Genomic DNA, 25,223 nt, shown 5'->3' on the forward strand with positions numbered 1-25,223 from the left:
ATGCTACAGGCTTGAGGAAGAGTTGCTGCAAAGCTGCCTGGCAGAAAAGGATCTGGAGGGTGTTGATGAACAGTGGCTGAACATGAGCCAGCAGTGTGCCCAGGTGGCCAAAAAGGCCAACAGCATCCTGGCTTGTATCAGGAATAGTGTGGCCAGCAGGACCAGGGCAGTGATTGTGCCACTGTTCTCAGCACTGGCGAGGCCCCACCTTGAATCCTGTGTTCAGTTTTGGGCCCCTCACTACAGGAAAGACATTGAGGTGCTGGAGAGAGTTCAGAGAAGGACAATGAAGCTGGTGAGGGGTCTGGAGCACAAGTCTGATGAGGAGCAGCTGAGGGAACTGGGGCTGTTCAGCCTGGAGAAAAGGAGGCTGAGGGGAGACCTGATCGCTGTCTGCAACTGCCTGAAAGGAGGGTGTAGCATGGAGGGTGTTGGTCTCTTCTCCCAAGTAGCACAAGATAAGACAAGAGGAAATGGCCTCAAGTTGTGCCAGGGGAGATTTAGATTGGATATTAGGAAACATTTCTTCACAGAGAGGTTTGTCAGGCACTGGAACAGGCTGCCCAGGGAAGTGGTGGAGTCACCATCCCTGCACGTTTTTAAAAGACGCATAGACAAGGTTCTTAGGGACATGGCTTAGTGCCGGAGTTAGGTTATGGTTGGACTTGATCGCAAGGGCCTCTTCCGACCAAAATGCTTCTATGATTGGGCAAGATTTCAGGAGTGGGGCAGCAGTGGAAGGCAGTCAGGGACTACCCTGCACTGGTCCCAGCCAGCTCTGCACCAGATCTTCCCCCACCAACACTCAGCCATTTCATGGTGTGTTGTGCTTCTTTGAAAACACATTTAAGAACCAGCAGTAATGCTGCAGTGGACAGCAACACCGGTACCACCCCCAAGGGACTGTAGATGCTAGAGTCCAACAACATGTACTTCCTCAAATCAACTTTATTATTTTCCTATCACTCTTTCTAAAAATGACTAATTTTGATATGACTTTCATTGATAAAAGATGAATATATGTTTGCCTCTTCATCTGATACTCAGTTAATTCAATCAGGTTTTTTTATGCTAATGCTAGAATAGGTGTACAGCTAATACATGACACTACTGTAGAACTGAACTGTATGTTTACAAAACAGATTAGAGCCTATTAAATGCTGGATCTGTCAGACTATTCTTATGATACTGAACAAGTACTTCAGCTTCAGACGATGATCTTGTTATCCAGCGCAGATCTGTGCTGAGTCTGGTTGGCAAGTATCAGGGGTTTTGTGAGCATCTCATGTCAGGAAACAAGTCTATTTTGCAGCTGCTCTTTCCATGTGTCTCTGTAAAGCAGTATGAAATACTTCCACAGCAAAGTCGACATCCTTTTTAGTAATGCACATAGGAGGTTTAATTCTAAATGTCTAAAAAGGGGAAAAAAAGGGAAGCCCTTAACACTGTATGGAAAAAAATACAGCTTCTAACAGCCCATCTAGGTCAGCTCTCACCTTCTGCCCCCCAAAATCTAACCAAAAGCGTGAAAAATAATACTGTAGGAGAATAGCAGTGTAGGGACTGAGGCTTCTCATAAATGCATTCTGAAGTGGGACAACTTTGGACTTGACTGCATCCAACTCCTCCCTTCACTCTTGTGACAAAGCAACTGCCTCCAAAAGAGACCTGACTAGAGTAGGTCATGTTTGCATCTCCATTATTCCAGATAAAGCTAGTATAAAACCTTAGATGGGTTTGTACTAAGAAAGAACAGAGACATAAGTGTATCTTCCTTTCTGGCAGCTTTGCCACAGGGAAAAGTAATACCTATAGAGAGTGGCAACCTCCTGCATTGGGTCAGCTGATTCACTCTTATAGTGCAGGCTTTTTTTAAGGCTTCTAAGAGAATGTAGTATCGAAGAATCACTAAATGCTAACTTTCATTTAGAGTACTATAGCTTCAATGCATGTTGATCAGAAAGGGTTCTCTGCACAGTTCAACTTGTCAAGAACTTAGGATCTCAAGTCCAAATGTTTGATCTATATTACAGTGTTCCCAAGAGTATTTAACTTCCATAAGAATCTTAAACTTTCAGTTTAATTCTTTCTGTCATCATATCCCAGGACTTTACGCAGCAAGAGTGGAATACCGGTCTCTCTCACCCACAACACCCAACTGATAAACAGAGAAACTCACAGATGAACAGCACTCTCATGAGATAGAATCAGATTTTACTGCACTCCAAGCTGTAGCCTGTTACCCATGTTCTCATCTGTGCCTCGTGGAAGAACTGATGAGGTGACAGATGCAGTGTCCTATTTATTTTAGCCATACTTCATCTATTCAATATAGGAGCTGCTCTCTCTGTCAGAGGGGTTCATTGAACTGACGAGCCCCAGGGCAACTCTCTGCAGTTAATTCTCATGCAGAAGAAGCTGGTGACACTGTGCCCTGGGTACCACATGGTGCATCTTCCACTGGGGTGGGCTGATGCCCATTCATGTGAGATTCTCACTTTTAGGCTGCATTGCTAAACATGCTATTTATAACCTTTTAAATTATCATCCAGTGGAATGTTATCAGCTCTCCAGAATTAAAGAACTGGCAAAACCAAACTTGCTCTGTGCTAACAGGTCAGATGATAACCTAAACAGTAGCAAAGACTTAGCAGACCTGAATATTGCCTATTTCTTCTAATTTACACACATTATAGTACATTGCTTTTCTAGGGTCGATGATCCCTCTAAAGGAAAACTGCAAACTTAGAGTTAGTTCAGCATACTTGAAAAGAAACAAATAGCTCCTGCTCAATTTGTAAATTATGTAAAATTAAACAGAGCTAGTTCTCAAGAGCATATGTTTTCTAGTTTATTTACTAAATTAAAGTTAATTTAGCTTGAGGGAAATGACATGTTTTTCACCAGGACAGAAAATAAGCTTTATGCATAACCAGAGGTTCAGTACCTGATTGTAGAGTCCTCCTCTGCCGATCAGAATCCCCATGTCTTTACAGTCCTCCCAGATCTGACTAACTTCTTCAGCTGGAAGAGGGTGGCGACTGTCCTAAGGAAAGCGAACATTAAACTTTGCTTAGATATTCTAAATTAGTTATACAAAAAAGATGTATATTACAGTCTCTCCAATAAATCCCATCCCTATCTCTGACTGAAAACATTACCTGCATAACTTATCTGCTTTTTACGATGAGTTTATGCAATTAAGGTACACAAGTCAATGTTTACTCAAAGCTTGTGAAATATTTTAAATGCTGGAATGTCCTGGCTCATTTTTAGCCAGAGTTATGTTTTCTCACTTCACTAGCTGTTTTTTAATAGAAAATCTTCATATTACTCCAACTAAAATAAAATGTGATAAACCTTTCAATGGCACTGTAAATTGAAGGGAATAAAGTAAATTGCTAACCTTATCTGTCACCATTTCTATTCCAATCATAAGTCCCTTGCCACGGACATCTCCAACAATCTCGAATTTATGCCGTAGTTTAGCCAGCTCCAGTAGCATGTATGTTCCCACATCCTCACTGTTTTTTTGTAGACCATCTTCTTCAATAGCCTGGTTAAAATGGTGTACAGTGACAGTTTTGCAGGAAAAGCTTCCAATGCAGTTGGTTAATCCCCATTTAGCTTGATGACACATTACGGTTAGCTCACTTCCTTGCAGAATACGTTCCTTCACTACTACAGTCCTTACATTTTTCTTCTCTTACAATCCTCAAATGGCATCAGAGTACAATTGAACATAATATTTTGATGTTGTTGTGGTATTTTTCACCTCTTACTTATCATGCCATAAACATAAACCAGTAATTCATGCTCGTATGTAGTCCTAACTGAAAAATACCTGGCCAGTAGGTGTATTTTCAAAATCTTACCAGAAATATTTTAATTATTTCTCCAGTATCATGCAAAAAAAGATAATTTGACAAGGCATACCTATGTGTACTAGGCAGCCTTTTAGAAAACAACTTGAGTGTTTTAATTAGAGTCATCAACACCATACTTTTTAATCTTTTTTTTTTTTTGTTACTTACTCTGCTGTCCTTAATCAAAGTTCTGACATGCAGCCAGGTATCAGCACTGACATGCACAAACAGTTTTATGAACTTAACATTTGCATTAAGAAAATTCATTAAGAAAATTTCCTCTCCTCTCCTCTCCTGTCTCCTTGGAATTATTTCAGATCCAGGCTCCAAGGTACTTCAGAGCTAAAAAGCCCAAAACAGGGGTTCAGACTTTCTTATTTGTAAACTGTTTTTTCAAAATGTTCTTATATGATCAGCCATCCTTTAAAATAGCTTAAAACCTCAAAACACTCAGGAAAGTAACATGAGCAGAAACAGTGTCTGCTGTAATGAAGAAAGATTAAAGGAAAAATGGTCTGTACGTGATCAAGAAAGATTAAATAGTGACCTACTGCCCACTGACTTTCTGCTGGATAATAAGCCAAATATGTTGCAAATTTTTATATTATCTTTTTCATGATGGAATTTTTTTTCAAAAGGAATTATGACCTGGAGTATTTTTAACCATCTGGTCATTAAGGCATTTTAGGCATAAGGTAAAAGCTGTGGAGTTCAAACAATTTTGTTAAGCATGCGTGCCAGAGAATAAATTTGGTTTAGCTGATGATTTCTGTACTCCTATGAAAGATTCCGCTACAGCTTTTGAGAAAGTGCTTTCCTACATTTTTATTAACAAAGTAAAGAACATAAGTAAGACAAAGAAAGATTATTCTGAAAACATAATTAGAGAACTCCTGCTCTTGCTAGAGGGATGGAAATCTTGCAGTGGAACTAACCAGGAATTTATTTTTTGCTATACATAGGGCATATTGGCCATGTATGCATACTACATGCATATGTTTCTGCATTTCATACTGTTATTTAAAACATTTCCCCCATATAACTTTATAGTAATAATAAACGTAGAGATTTTTCTTTTTTTGCTACAAGAAGGAGTGTGGAATATATACATTTATATAACATTCTTCCTACATCAAGAACAGCAGCTCCAACTACGCAGGCCAAAGGGCTTCCTCCAAATGTATTAGTGTGAAGGTTTTGAGCCAAGGAACTTGCAATCTCTAAAAGAAAAAGACCAACACTGATCACTCTTACAGTTGCCTTACATTTGGTAACAGTACTTATCTGCTTTAACTTAACTGTTAAGTTAAATTTGCTGTGCTTCAACCCTGATTCCACTGGAGACAATGCAATAGGAACATTTTTTTTTCCTGCAAGTAGTCAGTGCAAAATGCGATTATTTCCTAAAACTATAGTGTATAGCAGATGCTAAACCCAGACTTTTTTTAAAAAGTCACACTTCTAACATATGCTGCCAGTTGTGCCTTTAAACTGACATCTACAAATTTTCTTCACTACATTTAGCCAGTCATTGTATGAATCAAGTAGCTGGCTAACGTGCTGCCTTATGTACCCCCAGTACATTGATTAGTTGATTACAATTGAGGATTTCCAAGATCTATTACCAGCTCTACCAATCATTCACAAGGTCATCTCTGCTTCAGTTATACAAGTCATTCCATTTAAATAAGGCTTTGCTCTGGTATGGCACAGCACTTGGTAGAACAAGTGAGTAATGAGAACCCAATCCATTGTCAAAAGATAGATTGAGATAAGGATTATTAATAAAGCTCAGCTGTTAGAACATACATCTTTACAGTAAGTAATTATTGTACACTATAGTTTGTATTTGCTCTATTTTAATCCGTAGTGGAACAGAACACTTCAGATTGTATACCTTTTGTTGTAACAACAGCTGCCATTGGGAAGCCATTGGCAATTCCTTTTGCCAAAGTAACAATGTCAGGGACTACATCATGTGTTTGAAATCCCCAGAAATGGCTGCCTGTCCGTCCAAAACCTGTCTGTACCTTTCAAAAGAAAAATCCAGAGAAATTCCCATCACTTTCTCACATATAACAATATGATTTCTTTTTTTCTTGTATTTCCGTTGTTACTGATTTGCATTAAACTGCAACTACATCTGGAGTCAGCTGGCATTAGGATCCTTATTCAGAGAGCTTTGCACAAAATACCATTTATTTCAATTGGGTTTTTCTTTCACATATGAAAGAGATACCATATCACCATGTCTTAGGCATGGTGAGATGCATAAATAAGCTGCAGCTTCTATTTCAAAATGGAGAGGAAATGCAGTTGCTTATCACACTTCAAAATCGCAGCCCTGTGATTGCTGACTTCTGCTGCAATGCTTGAGGTGCACATCACCCCCACTTTGAAGTGTTTGTTACCATTAGCTTTAGCTAAGCAAAATCAATTTATAAATGTATTTGCAGAGGTAAAGCAATCAACTCCCTCTAGAGTCTATGTATGCCAACAACACTCATAAGAGCAGGTGTTACTGTGATGCACCTCACATCACAGCAGGTATTTATTACCTGCATATTTGTGTAAATTTACTGCTTCCAAAAGGTAAGGACCAAAGCCTGCTACTAAAAGTACCTGTGTCTAAAATCAGAATACCACACAGCAGAATAAAGACAGTAAGACTAGGAGGCTCCAGTGCTTGGAAAGATGCACTGTTAAGATATGAGATCTACAGCATTTTATTTAGATTATTTCCAGGCTTCCAGTTTGCATTCACTTGGATTCCTTTAAGATGCCTTTCAGAGGTACCCCGAAGTCTAGAAGTCTTATGTCAAAAAAACTCACTTCATCTGAAATACAAATGCCCCCTCTTTCCCGTACTAGCTGGTAAGCTTCCTTCAAGAAACTTCTTGGATACTGAACAGCTCCATTAACACCCTGCCAAGACAAAAGAGACAATCTCTTCAGGAACAGACAAGGAAACATGAGTTCCACTGTGTGACTATTCTACAATGAGAAAAAATATCAGCAGCCCTCAGGTAATAGCAAACCAACATGTTGTCTCAAGTTTCTGGCTTCAGCAGTGAAACTGCTTTAAAAAGATCCTGCTCATGTCACTTGTTCCCATTCCACAGGGTAGTTTGCAGTTCCATTAGTTGTGCTGTTATAAATGTTTAGGAGGCCATACTGCAAACTGGATCACTGTAAGACAGAAGCCATCAAAGATAAACTGCCAAAACAGGTACCTTGAAAACCTCCACACTGAGAAACCCAGGAACTGTGTGTGACGACAAAGTTAACCAGAGAATTCATGACCCATCTTTCGTTAATTGGTTTAAAACACTGTTTCCTCAATTTCTGTTCACCCTTCTACTTTTTATTTGAATTAGCAATTCCACTCTATATCTGGTCTGCAATGGCTTCTTAAGACTAAAGTATGTAAAGGCTTAGACGAAAGCAAGAACAGAGAACAGCTCCAATTTCCTCTGAGGTCACAGTTCTCACATTTCTTTCTTCCTTTTATGGTTCCCAGGATATATTATCCCTTTTCCTATTTAAGAACCACATATACAGAAGTTCTGAAATCTGGGTGAAGCACTGAATGAATCCTGTGGGCACCACTTGCTGGACAGCTGCTAAAAATAGAGCAGACAACATGGCTGGAAAGAGGTGGAAGTGGGATTGAGTAAAAGTTTACAGAAATAGTAATGAGAAAAGCAACATGAAATTTGGAAGATGGTTTTAGAAACTCAACAATAGCATACTCCATACTCTCTATTTAAATGTAGAAGAAGTGTGGAGGTTTAATCATGATTCTCTGTATAACTTTGTGAGCAAAATTCTAGCTCCATTCAAATCAGTGACAAAAGCTGAAATTTTAAGACAGTGCATCAATTCTTTCAAATATTTAAGGTGTTTAAGACATCTAAGAATAATAAAAATAACCAGAAGTCTATGTTTAGGATGTAGCTAAAAAATATCAGATTTGAGTGTTTCACACTGTTTTCGCTATTACAATCGAGAAATGGCAAACTACCTACTTGAATGGGTTCAGTGATAAATCCAGCTATTGTCTTTGGCACTGAGGTATTCAGAGTATCTTTGAACTGTTCAATGTACTGGTCATTTGCATGACAAACACCTGTATACAGGGGAAATAGTTCAAAGAGAATTTACTTAAAATGACATCGGACTCAGTTCAAAACATGAAATTACACATCTAAGCAACGAGTATTATTTGACTGCATAGTAAATGTCATCTCTCAAATACTGAATAAAAGGCTGAGCATTAAAGGAGTCCCTTATTTTCTCTTAAACCATTTATACTCTAAGGAATGCCAGTTTCAAAGCAGCAAGGCAAAGCTGTCAGACAATAAGATGTTGCACATTATACAGGTCAGTAAGCTGTAGGTTAGAGAAAGTGTTTGTGAATCACCTACATCAGCAGAAGGAATAAGCGGACACTTTCTCAGGGGTTAATGACATCAGCATAGGACATAAGGAATCGCTAGGTTAGTGCAGGTATGAGGATTCTGGAGAATACCGCAGTGCACCAGTCTATACTGAAATAAAGAACAGAGCAGTTAGTACGACTAATGCTCCCATTCACTAGACAGGGCAAAGCTAAAAAGAAAACATTCTGTTATGTATGCATGTTAATTAAAACACTAAAGAACACCTGTTGAAACAGTGGCAAAAATCACCGTAATTGCAGGAAAGGAGCTTTCACATTGTGCTATGTATGGAATGTTTCACCTCATATAAGACATTTCGCCTACCACTGGCTTCAGGTTATCCTTACTATTCATATTATTTCAAAACAAAAGCTGGAGAGCTGTCAAAACTTCAGAAACAGCAGAAAACACCAGTCAACATTTCTCTTCTTGCAGATGTGCTATACTCCAGGTTCCAGAGTTGATCATGACAAATGCTGTAAATAAAAGCTAGGATTTTAAGAAAAAATCTGAGAATATGAGGTGTCACCTGCCTAAAATTTTTCTCAGTCACAAGCAGGTGCCTGAGGTTCTCTGCAATATTTTCTTTGGTTGCCCTTGCAAATCCTAATTAGAGGTCTACCTTTCCTGAGGAGGTAAATATAAGCTATTCCATAGCCCTCTAGTATTCTCTAATCTAAAAGCCAAATACTTTTTGTCATTGACTAACCTTCTGAACAGCTGCATTTTCGAATAGTTTGCACTGGAGAATCTCTACAATGGTTGCCTCCCCATGGACCACGAAAAACATCTGGTAACATTGTCTGTCAAGCATAAGAGAAATAGCTACAGATTTTATGACACCTTTCAAAGAGATGTTTTGATCATACTTACGAATGACTACTGAAAAAGACTAAAAAAGTCTGTTAAAGCAAAAGAGTATACCTAGTTCAGGTGACTTGTCTGAAGAACGCCTGTAATAATATCAAACTTCCCCCTCAGGAAATGGTAGAAGAGAGACAGAAGTTTTGGAAACAAGTTTAGACTATTCCACCAACAGTCACTCAATTGGTGATTTCCTTTGTTTTGTTTTTTAAGTTAGTCTTTGATCATCTAAGAGTAATAGCAACAATTTGAGTTGCGAGAAGTACTTCAATAATCTGAAATATGATAAAAATCTGTACAATACAGGAAAGCAGCCAGATCTAGTAGGGTAATTACAGACTGGAAATTGGGAAGTCCAGTGTTCTCAACCTGACTACTGTTGAAACATGGTGTGACTGCAGGCAACTCATATATTGAGTCAGGTTGGGAGGTTGCTGTAAAGGAGCCTTCCTATAGCCAGTGCTATCACCAATACAGATCAGAGTAGCACATGGCAGCTTCTAGCAGACAGAAAGTCATTCCCATCTGCTCAAGGGCAGGGTGACACCATGTTGCCATTTATCCCCAATGGATCTCCTTAACAGCTACATCTCCTGTCTTGCTGACATGATGGACACATTCTTTTTTATTCTAGGGGATGACCTACTTGAGACCATCTGAAAGCAGCTTTGCACAGATTTGCCAAAACAAACTAGAGAAAAGGGGTTCTGAGCTTTATTACTTTGCACCTTACATAGACTTCCATGCAAGCACCAAGCATGACTAAAGCGCTCTAAATCACGACCACTCGTGTTATGGCTGTCCTGACTCCAAATTAGCATAAAGAGAAGGAAAGGGGACTCTGCCTCTTCTTGTACTTACACAGCAGGAGCAGCTACACTGCAGTTTAGTTAGTGGCCATAAAGCACTTTGAAGATAGAAAATGTACTAATTGTTGACATATTCAAATATACGGTTGGTTACCCAGGTTATTTTAAAAAATAATAGAAGTCTCACTGTTGAGCAGCCAAAGCCATTGGCAACACCATGCTTATAAAGACCAATAGATGTCAATCCCAGCGTGTATGGGCTGCCTCCATGGTATGCTCCTCTGTGCAAACAAAGAAAGTACATGAACATCACTCATTTCCAAGAAGAGACTGCAGCAATATTAGTTCTGAGAAGGCATGTTTCTGAAATACAAATTATTGGGGAAAGTGTGCATTGTTACACTCAAAACAAGAAGATTTCTACTGCCATTTTTTGCTGTGGTTTTGGAAGATCCATGACCGCCCATCTGCATTGGTTTCCTGAAATTTCAAATGTTAAAATTGTGAGGTAATGCTTGCAACAAGAGAACAATGACTGGAACCAACAGCAATTCAGACAGTGCCTCAAGAAGTTCTGCTGTAGCACCTGAGCCCTACAAAGCAAACATCTCTGAATCTTGGTAACTGCTGCACTCTCCAACAGATGCTGCCAATTGTTAAACTACATGGTGGTTTGCTGACAGTTTTGTACACAAAGCAAAAGTTCATTAATGAGAATATACAAGATAGATGGGTACCAAATGTTCTGCTGAACAGAATAACAGAACAATAGAGCTTTTCGTAACAAGGCCCTTTATTCTAATATTTGAGGCTGCCTAGGATGCACAGTAAAGAGAACAACAGCTTACACTGGTGCTCACAAAGCACTCCTCCCTGCACCACCTCTGTTGTCAAGCCAGAAGAGCTGTTTGTGTACCTGTGCAGTGAACTCTGGCTCAGGGATCTGGCAGAAAAATACAGCAGCAAAACAAACCAGCCAAAAAATTCTTCCAACAGGTTAGCTTTCAGCCAGAGTAGCTCCCTGCTGCGGTTCACTGCACTGCTATGCCAGAAGTACCTTTGTACCCTCACAAAGAGGGGCACCGCAGGGGTGGAATGAAGGAAGAAAGTAGCAATTGCTGAAGCCAGCTCTGGCCCTGAACAAAGATCCACTAAAGCACACCCTGAACACAAAGACTAGATCCTTTTCTAAGTAACAAAAGCAAAAATTGCATGTTGTGTCTTGTATGCAAACTAGTCCCAATACAATGTATCAAATCTTCAGCTCCTCTTTTACTCCTCTTTGCCAAATAAAATAATTTTATAGTGTTCTCTTCAATAGATCTGGGGCTAAAGAGTTCTCTACTATTTCTTGCTTGAGGCATAGAGAGACTGATCACACAAAGGAGTTTTGTAAAGATCTGTCACCATTACCTGAAACAGATGAAGTCGAAGTTACGAGTATATAGTCTTGCCATGAACATCGCCAAATCGTTGGCTTCTGACCCGCTGTTTGTTAGATAAACCACCTACAGAAGAATGCTTAGGATCAATACGGTGCCCAACCACCACCTTCTTGTTCGGCATTGGACCATGTCACTTAGTAAGATTATGAGCTACAACCTATCACTACCACAAGGCGACTTCATCACAGTAAAGTTAATGCTGTACATACACTACAGATGAGAACTACGACCAAGATGATCTACTGAGGGAGAGTACAGAAAATCTTTAAGAGTTGGAGTCTTCAGGTTTTCCTAAGAATGGAACAGTAATTCAAAGAAAAATGAAAGTGCGTGGGTCAAACTGAGCATGACTGACTGAATAGAGGCATACTTCACACAGGTAAAAAGTGCTGTATGGTGCCCCTGCACATTAGTTACTAGGAGTGACATACACAGACACAACCATGGAAGAGAACAGTTAAGCAGAGCTTGCTATTGGGAACAAATTAAGGGGATATTCTGAATATAGGTTCTGAGATTTGAAAACTGCTCAAATTCTAGTATAATTGCTGTTAAAGTTAATTTTCAGAAGCAACTGAGATTCTCCACAGCTTAAACTATGCAGATGCTTTATATATTTTTTTCAACTCTTCTTCCATTTTTAAGATTCTAATAGCTTCACACTCTTCGACTAACCTAGTTTCATTTTATGACCAGCTTATTTTACCTGAAAGCAAACACAATATTTTTCTTACTGTTTCTTGGTATACAAGACATGACATTTATGTGGTTTATTTACTTAAATGTCAGTAAACCTCACTACGCCACTGTCAAATATTTTTCACTGTTAATTTTCATCAGCGAGCAAACTAAGGCTGGCAACATATAAGAATAGTTAACATCTTAGTTTCTTCAGTGATTTTTAAGATGGTAATGACCCTTCATAGTGACAACTGGAAGGAGAGAACCCACAGAAACACAGCTTAGGATATTATGCTTGTCTACATCTGAGTCTAGAGAAAAGGCCTTGAGGACTCTCTTTATCTGACAGGCTGAAGCCCCACACAGGTTTTCTCTCCACAGATATCATGGCTCTCATTTATTAAATAAACATTTTTATATCCAATATTCTTATAAACAGATTCCCCTCCTCCCCCTTCATCAGCCCCTCTTCTTGCCAGAAGCAAAGTACCTTAAGTGGATCTGGAAAAAGAGAAGTTAGCTTTTCAGCATACTCATGGATTGATGGGTGCATGTAGATATTAGTGGTGTGCCACAGGCGGGCAAGCTGTTTCTGGGTAGCCATAGTTACCTTCCTGCATGTAGCACAAGAAGATACAAAGGGTTTCAGTTCAACACACACGTGCACACATACATAGACACACCTACCTGCTGCTAATTCTGAAAATACAGACACTGCACCATTTGCCAGAGGGATTAAGATACAGACAAAATGAATGAATTATTCAAAATGTAGTGGAAATTGACCTTAACGTAAGACATACACGACCATTTAGTGAACTACATCCTAGTTTTAGGCTCGCAGTGCCACAGATTAATAAAGAACAAAACCAACATAGGTATCTCTTGTTGTATTTTACAGTATAAATCAAGCAGTACGAAACTTACGGGTGACAGTGACCAACACTGACGGTGACAATTCCAGCAAAGAGATCGAGGTATCTTTGTCCTTCATAATCAAACAACCACTGCATATGTCCCTGATGCAACAACAATGGCTTCTTGTAATACATGCGCAGGGAAGGAGAAATATTTTGTTCACGAATCTTCTGCATACGTTCATACGAATAGGACTGAGTGGAATAAAAAAGTCAGTATCCATTTATGCTTTCTGAAGAGATTTAACAAATTCTGCCACACAGAGGGTTCTACAAACCTTTGAAACTCAGCTTTTAAAATAAGACTCCTGCTCTGCACTTATCTCTTCCTTAAAGTTTTTCAAATGAACAATTCAGCCATAAGTTATAGAATTGCAACAGGGATACATCTATATGTCATATCCTAACATAACTGGGTTTTGACCAAACAAGCAAATTTTATAATCATATTTAATGCACTGACTAGCAGATGAGACTGTCACTCAGATCTAGTAATGCAGTCTTACTTAAATTCAGTGTAATATGTACGACTTACTTTGTATTTTTCAGGTACAAAATCACAAGGAGGCATTTTTGCTTGTGTGGAGACAGAACTTTTCCATTTCTGCTGCCTAAAGGCAACTACAAAATAATAAGAGAATGATCAAACGCTTATCAAAGTGCACAGCTGAGTTTCTCAATAAGCTTGTTTACAGAACATGCAAGCCACAGTCAAAACAAGGTGTGTGGGGTTTTTATTGTTTTGTTTTTTGTTTGGTTTTTTGGTTTTTTTCCTGAGACTTTTTTTTTTGGAAAAAATAATGAAGTATTATATATTTCTAAATGCAAAATACACGTCAATTTAAAAAAAAAGGGGGCTTCTCTCTTATCCACTAAAACTGAACTTTCTGTTTCACATGGACTTTGACAGGAGAAGATTTAAAAAAAAAAAAAACAACACTAGTACAAATTGTTATATCTGGAACAGCAGGAGCAGGAATCCTCTACAAAGGCCTGAGCCAGGAGCCCACGATGACGCGGCACAGGTGGTGCTCTCGGGGACCAGGGCACAGTCCCAACAGACCTGAAGGCGGCGGGCAAAGCAGGGTCCTCTGAGAGTGCCCCACCTAAGTGGAGGAGATGAATCAGGTGCCAAGGTCCACCCGGGGAGTCCAGTCAGGAGCAGCAGCAGACAGGGCTGGAGACAAGGCTACAGTAGAGGTCCATCCAGGAGCCAGGACCAGGGGCTGAATGGTGGCACGGCTGCCAGCAGCTGAGGCGGGGACCGAAGGCTCCGTGTGAGGCTGCTCAGGGCCCGGACAACTCCTGCTGCAATCTGCTGTCCTCCTTCCAAAACCCTAAAAACATCACGCTGCCCCACCTTTCATCTAACTGGACGTGTCACTGAGCAGGTAGCAGAAAAGTTATCATTTAAATACATTACCTTTCTACATCCCTAACATGATCTGCTGAGAATGACAGATCTATTTTTGCACGTCTAGTGTTTTAAACAATTTCTAAAACACATTAAAATGAATGAAGAATAAAGTTTCCTGAAATAAATTACATGCACTGTCACTTGCTTTACAAGCACTTACAGCACTCATTAATTAATCACCAACAGGAGCCCAGTCTCAAAAATATTAATTAAAACCCGTAAGTTAGAGAAGTTCTGCCTTCGGACCACTTCCACAGGGATCCCGAAGGTGCTTCTTTCCCCCGTGTGCAAACACGGTGCCGCAAACCGAACTCCCCGCCAGGGGTCTCGCAGGGAGACACGCTCCCCGCCCCCCGGGCCTCCCCCGTCCCACCCGGGCCCGCGGGCTCCGTGCACTGCAGCCGCTCCAGACCGCCCCGGCGGACCGGGCGCCACGGCGGGGGCCGCCACCTCAGCCCCTCACGGCCCCGGGGAGCTCCCACCTGGGCAATCGCGGCTGACCCCGTCCCGCCGGGCCTCGGCGGACAGCCCCTGCGCCCGGCTCCGGCACAGCCGGGCCGCCTCCCTCGCCGCCCCGGCCCCTTACCGCTGCCCAGCCGGCGGCCGCGCCCGCGCAGCAGCCGCGCGATCGCTCCCTCCATGGCGGGCGGCACCGCGGGCACCGCGGGCACGCCCCTCGCCCCGCCCCCCGGCGCGCGCCCGCACGTGCCGGCGGGAGCGGCCGTTGCTGCGGCCTCGAGGGCGGCGGCCGTTGGCTGCGGCCGTTGGCTGCGGCGGCTTCGGGCGCTGCAAGAGTCGGTCCGAAGAACAGTATTCGCCTCAACCGCGCCATCAGGAACTTGGAGAGGTACCAAGAAACAAATGGCCTGAGAGAAAGAACTGCGCGGTACAGGGAGTCTCCGACCTGGGACTACAAGTAACAACGGAGGTAAGGCGGAATAGCTGCTGTCCAGAAGGTGGATTTCACCTGCTGCCTCAGCCGAACTTGCCCCCACCTCCTCCCTGTGACTAAGGCCAACAAAGAGGAGCATGCGCAGAGCCTCACATAGGGTCTTGAGGTCACCCAGCGGACAAGTAAGAGACCCCTGAACGCGAGGCAGCTCAGGCACAGAGAAGTTCTGGCAAGCGAAACGGTGACTCTTTGGGCCTGCGCAGTTAAGCCCGGATTGCGAAACGAAGGCAGAGATTGGCCTCAATCCTTGGGAGAGAGGAGGTGTGAGGTGCTGTTGCTTAGTGTAAAAGATGGTTCCTAACCAAACCTCGGTGAGATCTCCCCACCAAAGGATCACAGATCTCCCTTATGAGGAAAGGCTGAGGGAGCTGGGTCTCTTTAGCTTGGAGGAGACTGAGGGGTGACCTCATCAATGTTTATAAATATATAAAGGGTGGGTGTCACGAGGGTGGAGCCAGGCTCTTCTCGGTGACAACCAATGACAGGACAAGGGGTAATGAGTTCAAGCTGGAACACAAGAGGTTCCACTTAAATTTGAGAAGAAACTTCTTCTCAGTGAGGGTGACGGAACACTGGAACAGGCTGCCCAGGGAGGTTGTGGAGTCTCCTTCTCTGGAGACGTTCAAAACCCACCTGGATGCCTTCCTGTGTAACCTCACCTAGGTGTTCCTGCTCTGGCAGGAGGATTGGACTAGATGAGCTTTCGAGGTCCCTTCCAATCCCTAACATTCTGTGATTCTGTGATTCTGTGATCACGATGGAGGACCGGCAGGACGCTGTTCGGGACCTGGGACCATAGGGACGCCTTTGGACCCATGGTGGTAGCTATAATCCTCTTTTCTCCCTTTTTTCTTTCCTTTTTCTCCACTTCCTCTATCATGTGCTGCTTCATGGGCAAAATAATAAAGTTACACTGTTTGATCGAATTGTAACCCCTTGGCATTTTGGTTGCCTTAATTTTGCGCTTCGAGATCAAGGTAAACGAACTATCATGAGTCCACCAAATGGACCATGACAGGTGCCCACTGCCATATCCTGGTGCTGGCAGGTTAGCTTTGGTGTAACCCAATTCTGTCCCACCTTGAGCCATTTTCTGCCAAAGTTTGGCTGTGTACCAAGAAGTGGCTGTTGAGGAGTGTGTTTTGTCCCTATGGAACGGTGACTGACGTGCTCCTGAAGGGGGCATGGCAGGCTGTGCGTGAGGCGGAGTGGCCATGCAAAGCCACATCAGGAAAAAAAACCAAAAACAAAAACAGAAGGAGGTTTTATCTTTTAAATACAGCCAGGTTGATGAGGAGAAACTGAAAGAGGTTATGAGAGGGATAATTAATGACCCTTTTTTTTTTTTTTTCTTCCTCGGAAGACAGTTCTGGCACAACCTCCTACAAGGATGGGAAAAGTGTGAGGCTCTCTCTTGCCTTCCTCCATTACCTTGCAGGTCCTCATAATACTAAAAGACGAATTGTGGTGGCATTCAATGGAATGGTAGTTGGCATACACTGTAACTAGTCATACACTGTAACTAGTCAAAATTGCCAGTGAAAGATATTTCACAATGATTTTGGTGACCGCAGCTGTTCCTAAGGCAGAGGGCTGCCTATGTCACCCACCCTGAGGGGCAGACCCAGTTTTGCAGGAAAACTGCCTGCTCTTGCTGCAATGGGTCCTCACAGAACCCAACGAATGGCAGGAAGATGTGCCAGGAGAGGTTTAGGTTGGACATTAGGAAAAGGTTCTTCACCAAGAGGGTGGTGGAGCACTGGAACAGGCTCCCCAGGGAGGTGTCACGGCCCCAAGCCTGACAGTGTTCAAGAAGAGACTGGACAACACCCTCAGACACATGGTGTGAACTGTGGGGTTGTCACATGCAGGGACAGGGGTTGGACTCAATGATCCTTGTGGGTCCCTTCCAACTCAGGACATTCTGTGATTCTCTGGGTCAGAGATTTGTACTTTCTACTAACCAGGGCAGTGCTTACATACCTTAGTACTGCCAAATGCTCAACCTTTCTCAATCAAACTTTACTTTTGCTAACTTGAAATCCCTGAATTTCAGTGATTATTTTCATCAATGCAAAGAGCCATAAAGTAGTATGAGTATAAAAGCTGTGACCTGGTCCATAAGCCATCTCTGTTAACTGTTTCACTTGCTCAGTGCATGCAAAGTGGATTAAACACATCTATCACAGAGCTTTCCATATGCAGAACAGTGGAAGCCTGTCCTACAGACTCTGCAGTATGACTGGCTTTTCCTTTTTGTTGTTACATAGTATATACTAGAATTGTTATATTTCACGAAAAAGCTAGAATTTGTGAATTTTATTCAAGACCTTTTATTAAATTGAAATGCAAACACCATTGCAAAGAGATTTTACAATGCCAAAAGATTGAAAAGTCCATCAGAAAGCTACAGAATTCAGTAACAATATTGATCTATGAGTGAAACCGCTAACAGATTTTATTAAAGCTAGCATTTTCAATATTAAGAACTTAAAAAAATACATTTTAAAGCATTTTCCTTCAAATACACTTAGAAACAATGAAGAATTCCTGAGCAACTATTTTTATACGAGTATTCTCCAACCAATGTACATACTGCATATGAAAACTACTTTCTGTAATTTCTTAAATTTTAGAAATTTACAAAACATTTGGATCTCGTTCATAGAATAATTGTGCTTCAAGTCATTCTGTTGCTACAGTAATGACACTACGACACCTTGGATGTTCCAGATTGCATGCAAATTCTGAAATTGTCATGGAAAAAATGCCTAGCTTGTATTGCAAGGCTAGCAATGAAATGATTTATGCAAATGGAAATAAGTTTGCTTTAAATACTGGATCATCTGTTTCTGTGCTGGAAAGTAGGCCACTAATGCAGCCCAGGAGCTCTTTCTGAGTGTAGCAGAGCAGTAGTTTCCTCTTCCTTTTGGAATGAAGGACACAGGAAAGAGAATAATAAGTAGTTTACAGCATTATGAATATTAAAATAAAATGATTTGACATCATTATATTTCTGCATGTATTCCACATGTAGAAAAATCTGCCTCTTCCCAGACATGTATCATTTCCTGTCCTACTGAAGGGGTATGTTCTACAAGTGGCTTCTACAAAGATTTTCAGCATCCTGTAAAAATTCTACTCAGGGCTACATGTCGGTAAAACTGACCATTCCAGTTTTTGTAGGAAGTGGAATGAAATCTTTCCACTTTTATGGATGTCAAAATAAGGTGAAGGTACTCAGCACCTCAAAAAAACAGACCCAAAAGCAGCATTGTCCAAAAAAAAGGTTAAATAAAGACAAGATCCAAGACAAGCAGCATAACAAAGTAGAAAAGGATGTTAAACCTTCCAAAAATAAAAGAGGAAGATGTAAAAAAGGACTTATATCTAACTGCTCTACACACCAACCCCTTAAGCCCAGCTTTTAGCATATCAACACTGCAAGAGGCCACACAAGTAAGTCAGGTATTTTTCTTAAGTACTTCTGAGAGATATAAGTTTATCTTAAAAACTTAGCCTAAGTGGCAGAGCTATATTTTAAGCCTGACTTGGTCATTCTCCAAATTTATCACCAAGACAGGGCCACAAAAATGATTAAGGGAGTGGAGCATCTCCCTTATGAGGAAAGGCTGAGGGAGCTGGATCTCTTTAGCTTGGAGGAGACTGAGGGGTGACCTCATTCATGTTTATAAATATATAAAGGGTGGGTGTCACGAGGATGGAGCCAGGCTCTTCTCAGTGACAACCAACAGTAAGACAAGGGGTAACGGGTTCAAGCTGGAACACAAGAGGTTCCACTTAAATTTGAGAAGAAACTTCTTCTCAGTGAGGGTGACGGAACACTGGAACAGGCTGCCCAGGGAGGTTGTGGAGTCTCCTTCTCTGGAGACGTTCAAAACCCGCCTGGACACCTTCCTGTGTAACCTCACCTAGGTGTTCCTGCTCTGGCAGGAGGATTGGACTAGATGAGCTTTTGAGGTCCCTTCCAATCCCTAACATTCTGTGATTCTGTGACTTTCTGATTAAGGAAAATGTTAACAGATACATTGTCACAGCTACAAACTAAGCAATGCCCAGAAATTCCAAGAGACTATTTAGCAGTATCCCCAAAGTACTTTTTCTCTCAGAGCTTCTAGGTCATTACATTTTCTTTAATAAATAAAAAATAGAAGAATGCTTAAGAATGATAGGCTTATGTGTGAGACAATGTAAATAGATAGATACACCTCAGCTGTAGATCTATCTGAAAAATTGAAGGTTGCTTTTAAAAACAGTGTGGTACACTTCATTTCTCTGGATTTTTTCCTTAGGAATGTAGGAAATGCAACAGCAGATAAGTTGACGGATCTAGCTCTTTAAATATTCTGTTTGCCTGAGACCAATGTTAGATCCGTGGAAGAAAATCCTGTAACTGATAGAAGTGAATGACCACTTCTCATGTATAGGACTTTTTCTGTTGTATATAATCATTGATCCATAGTAGCCGATTTCAGTTTTGCACCAACTCTTTAGAATTTAAAAAGGCTTTACTACTTTTGTGGACTATCTCAGATAGCTGTGCATATCCCCACTTTGATATAAAAGTATATTTTTATCTTCCTTTTTTTTCCTCTGAAACTCATCACTCTTCTTCTGCTCGTTCCCTTTTTTCCCCTACCTACTCTTACGTTTGATTCTTTTGCTTCCATTTTCTGTTCTCCCTCCCTCTCAGTGCATGTTTATCCCCCCAATTTCTCTGATTACCTACCTATATACCATCCTATAGTGACTGTACTCCTCTTCCATTCTGCAACTGTGTCCCTTTTCCCATCACTAAGCTCACTTTATATCCCCATATACTATGTATTTATGTAGTCCATTTATCTTTAACCTCCTGCTTGACATACACAGGAAAAATGAAGGAATTCCCTTATTTGCTTTAAAATGGCTTTCAAGGCAGGGCCACAAGACTGTTCCAATTAATTTAATTCAGTCCACCTTTCCACACCCACGGGAGTCTGTATTTAGTATGAGGGTTTGAGATAGCTGACAGCAGGGCTAGTCTCCATTTTCACTCATTTAGGGATGGAGTTTGAAGATTTACTTTGCAGGAACTCAGCTGAAAACAGGTCTTTCTACGATAAATAGGAACTATTGATAAATGCTCAGTTCCATTGCTGAGATCCAGAATCAGAGCATCTCTGACAACTCAGCTCATTCAGTCCTAGCAATCTGGGCACACAGGCAGTGGCAAAAAACTTTTCAGCCCAGGAAAGGGACTGATGCTTGGCTGCCAACCTGGTCAATATGGCTTTCCCAACAAGACAGAAATTTCTGTTATTTTTTCATATTAAAAACATATAATTTTGCTACACATCTCAAATATCCCATCCTAGTAATACCAGTGCAACACAAGTGATGTTTCTGACTGACAAGCATGACAAGCTGTTAGTTAACAAAAATAATTTGAACATTATGAAGAAGATTATTAAAATCTTGACAGAATGATTCACAATTTGACACACAAAGTAAAATATTTTCTACCTTTTTAAAGGGAGCAAAAAAAAAATCTGAGGTAGCAATTCTTTGAGAATATGATGCCTGATCTCATGACACTTTTTCATTTCATTTGTCTTTATGGCTTTGTAGAAGATGTGTAATATCTAACAACTGGCTTAGATGACTTTGGTTTCCTTGCACACCACCTTCGAATTGTTTACAATTAATGAAAAACTCTGAAATACATTTATAGGCTTCATGATGTGAACCCCATGTGAACCCCACAATGCTTCAGAGATCACAAAAAATTTCTGCTTATTAATTTTGAACACCTGCTGTTACTACACTTTAAATACTTCAATGACATTGAAAGCAACTGCATATTTTCCAGCCATTTAAACATAGACACATAAACAGATATGCCACAGAATTCACTGCTTTAACATAAATCAGTTATCATTACATATTTGTTTTACAGTTTGTTCCATAAACACACACATCCTCTTGCTATTATTATATAAGATCAGCTTACTGAATTTTTATTAATGTTTTTAGTTATATAGTATCATCAAGACCATTCTTCAAGCCTGCATTTGATGTGACAGTGAGTTTTGGGAGCACATGTCCTACTTCAATAAATTGTATTTCTTTAAAAGTCACACATATTACACTGAAATACTAAAACTGTACATCAAATATGTCTTTGCTAAAGAAAAAAGCCTAATTAGAAAATTTGAGATGAATCGTATTTGTCAATACTGAAGAAAAACTGTTAACAAAATCAGTCCAAGTATAAAGGAAAGGTAATGAATTAAAAATGTAGATATTAAATGTTATTAATTTTATAAAATTAATTATTTCTGAAGAGTCTTTATGCTTCCTCCTAGGGCTTTTATGCTACTAAAAAGTAATTCATACTTTAAGTGATAAATGCATAAATTTGACATTGAAGACATTGTTCAAAATTTTCAAATGATTATTCAAAGTGAGAAATTTAATGGTGCAAGAGCTAGAGGGTCAATCCCCTTTCCTAGGTGTAACTTCTGTTACATACTGCACCCCTCTCTATATCAAAGGAGGTGTTAAGAGCCTGTTAATCCCCACTGGTGTGTTGTAATTTTACAACAAGCAACTGTGTGCAACTGCTGCAAAATCTCATCTATTTCCTAATAAAAAGCTATTCCCTAAAGAGCTGCAAGCAAAAATATTGTTGCAAACAGAAGGAATGAAATATTTGAACATCCAAAGGCCCACACACTTAGCTGAAAGTTATTCTGATTTTACAGAACACTAGTTTATTCTCTTCTTAACATACTTCCAGATGTTAAAGGCCACTTCAGAAGGTGTTGCTCCTACCTTGGGAGTAACAAGGTATTTTGGAAAATAAAAGCAAATCCAAGGGAAAAATAATCAACCTGCACATTTGCTCAGCTTAAAGAACGAGATAGTAATGAAATTTTTGTTCAAATTGTGCTTAGCTAGCTAATCCCTCAAAAAGCTTAGCTATATCAGAGCAACGGGCAAGTGCACCTTTTCTACTCTGTCTGAACTTCCTTTTTCACAGAAAGCCACAATGATCTGGCACATTGAGACATTCATCAGCAAAGGTGTGAGAGAATCTACACCTCACAATGTAGTTCAGGTTACAGTTATTTTGCAGCTTCTGTACCAATTTATGGCAAAGCATAGAAACTCTTCTACTCAGTTCTCTTTCTGTGTGCATTACTGGAGGTACGCATTTAGACACCTACAGTTAGGCAGGACAAATCATCTGCTAAAAGTTGTGTCTGTTTGCCTCTGGTCCAAAGTAAGCGATATGACAGCAACAGCCTTCTGCTGACACCTTATCCCATGCTTTCTTCGGTTTGCAACATCATATAGTCACCTGGGTTTACACTAAGAAATCCACTACATAGGGAAAATCTTTATGCTGTGGTTTGATAAGATTCTATAGCCTCTATGCATCACCAGATGCACCATGGAAGGCCTGTAGCAGCATGTCTTTATGCACAGCATTAGGAGAAAAAACAACAGCTTGGCTCAGATATGGCTATCTGTGTAAGGAAAGAGAATGCGGCTGATCTGGATTAGCTCTGTCAGATTGAGTCAGAAAACTGAAGTGTAAATGAAGCACTGTCAGAAAGAGTATATTATTGTCTTACATATGTACATGCACACACACAAATTGCTGCCCTGCAAAACATTCCAGTCTTGACTGATAAAGCTGATAAAGTTTCTTTGTAGTACTTTTAGTATCCCCAGAAAATTTGTAAGATATACTACAAATGCTACAGTAAAATTATCCTGTTAACTATAACTAAACAAAATTTTATGTTTGGCTGCTCTCTGGACTAGCCATCTAATGTCTTCAAGTGATAAATAAGTGTCTGAACTAAGAATCTAAGACACCTCCCTATACATTCAGCAGAGCATCCAGACTGCTCTGATCAACCTTTGGAAGTGGGCAGTATGTTGCTTGTAGAGAGGCCACGGTCTCTAAATTTGATGCCTAAAGTAAATGTTGGTATACACTAACACATATGTTTACAGACACACAGATAATTAGATAAATTCTGAAGTCCTGCCAGCAGATGGGCTAGACAGCTCGGGTGATCTGTACTTGAGCGGTTCCATGGCATGAAGGTAAAAGGTGAGAAGCTGGTTTGCCAAATTAGGTGTGGCCTTCTGCGACCTTCAAAATGTGCAAGTCTCTTTTGGCTGGCTCTGCAGCAGGTTACCCAATACTGCAGGAAGGCTGGCTCAGTGCACAAAACCATGAAAACCTGGAGAAATGTAAAGCGCTTCAGGAAGGACAGAAACAGAAGAGAGCTCATCTATAGTAATACACTTTCCTTGACGCATACAGTACAATTTCCCTTACCTTACATTTCCAATTTCCCCTGAAGCTAGCGATACTGGCTAAATACTTGGCCCAGTTTTAATCAGTCATCGCTTGGTCACACTTTCCTGGAGTAAATCAAACTTTTCTTTCAAGAAGGAAGGACCACAGTAAGTTCAGAGCCATTCTGGTTAATTTTGATCCTGCCTTTTGTTACATGGATGTGAAGAATCCTCACTGTTCCCACTGCTGTTCCGGGGACATTTGTCTATCCCATATACATAGACTCCTTTCCTCATTCCCACCACTATTTCAGCAGAGCTCTGACTCAGGTTTCATCCCTTGTATCTTTTACTTTGGAGGCTGGATTCCATAATTATTGTTGATAAGTTCATTATGAAAAATCTCACTTCAAGCTTTCCTTCCAGGCTCAGAGAGAAGTGCAAAGTCTAAGGATGCAGGAGAATACCATTCCATTCATGACTGGCATCAGAGTAGAAATTCAGTGGGAAAGATGCTTTGCTCTCAAAACCTAGAATCTATTTTCATTTTATAATTAGAGGTGATAAAAAACATGTGCAATAAATAATTTACAATTCAAATAGTAATATATCTGCAATATGTTAGAAATACAGTTTAAAAATTACTTCATATTTTTAATTAGTATAAAGTTTGATTTTATGCTTTGTATAGAAATGGTAGCTTTACTTGCTACCGCTGTCTCAGCAGAACAGAAAAGCTCCTAAGTAGCTAAATAGCATTGGGAAATTTAAAAATACTTTGCCTTTTTTTTTGTAATAGAAAAATAGCCTTTAAAATACATTGTTAAGCACATGGGCTTGTACTAAAGTGGAATTATATAGTATATACAGTAAGGCAGTATATCAAATATTGTCCTGCTATTCTTTTCATGTTTGGTTTGATTGGACTAGGATATGAATGGGTTGCAAGGTTTTCTGTCACACTGAAACAAAACAAAAATATATTTAGAAGAATTTGTTATTTTACTGTACTGTTTTGGATATATTCTCTTTTATATATGATTTGTTACATGTAAGAGCTCCTTTTTTTAAGGATTGAGAAAAAATATGAAGAAAATTTAATCTAGTGTCAGAATACATTCAGAAAAAAAGACATTGTACATCAGAATGCTGTTGTGCAATGATTTATCTGATTTAGGAACTGCTCAGATCACTATCGTGTACTGACTGACCCACAAGAATTTAATCTTTGTTGAATCTGCAGGTTTAATCAACTAATTGAGGATCTGCAGAGCTGAATAATTTGTTTGCAATGTATTTTTAATGGCAGATAGTATCCATTTCCCCATTTCCCTGTGTCAGAAACATATGTTAATGATCCAAGGTTTACTTCCATGATTATTACCTCAACCCACAGTTTATTGTCTGTATAATACACATAGGAGGCTGGGCTTTTTTCAGGAACTGTTTGCTAAGTGGTGTGGTTTCACAGTACGTAACTATGAAGTATGTACTGTACTAACTACTAC

The 25,223-nt window shown here is 40.3% G+C and overlaps 1 protein-coding gene across 1 annotated transcript; it reads right to left on the reverse strand.

Annotated features, from left to right (window-relative positions):
- Positions 1-1,006: 1,006 nt before the first annotated feature.
- AGXT2 (alanine--glyoxylate aminotransferase 2) lies at positions 1,007-15,082 on the reverse strand. The gene is made up of 14 exons (XM_065655771.1): positions 15,028-15,082; positions 13,560-13,645; positions 13,035-13,219; positions 12,598-12,721; positions 11,395-11,489; positions 10,169-10,262; positions 9,018-9,111; positions 7,895-7,995; positions 6,699-6,791; positions 5,764-5,896; positions 4,998-5,086; positions 3,407-3,556; positions 2,948-3,046; positions 1,007-1,412 (listed from the first exon to the last, which is right to left on the reverse strand). Exons 1-14 carry the CDS (start codon positions 15,080-15,082, stop codon positions 1,302-1,304), a joined length of 1,509 nt encoding a protein of 502 aa, XP_065511843.1. The 3' UTR covers positions 1,007-1,301.
- Positions 15,083-25,223: the final 10,141 nt, after the last annotated feature.

The sequence above is a fragment of the Caloenas nicobarica genome, chromosome Z (assembly GCF_036013445.1).
Source record: "Caloenas nicobarica isolate bCalNic1 chromosome Z, bCalNic1.hap1, whole genome shotgun sequence".
NCBI classification, from domain to species: Eukaryota; Metazoa; Chordata; class Aves; order Columbiformes; family Columbidae; genus Caloenas; species Caloenas nicobarica.

Excerpts from the sequence above, each read along its gene's own strand:
- AGXT2 (XM_065655771.1), bottom strand. The coding sequence starts at position 15,082 with ATGGAGGGAGCGATCGCGCGGCTGCTGCGCGGGCGCGGCCGCCGGCTG. Across the intron at positions 10,263-11,394 it reads TTCGACTTCATCTGTTTCAG|AGGAGCATACCATGGAGGCA; the intron begins GTAATGGTGACA and ends TTGTTTGCACAG. Across the intron at positions 7,996-9,017 it reads AAAATGCAGCTGTTCAGAAG|GTGTTTGTCATGCAAATGAC; the intron begins GTTAGTCAATGA and ends CCCTGTATACAG.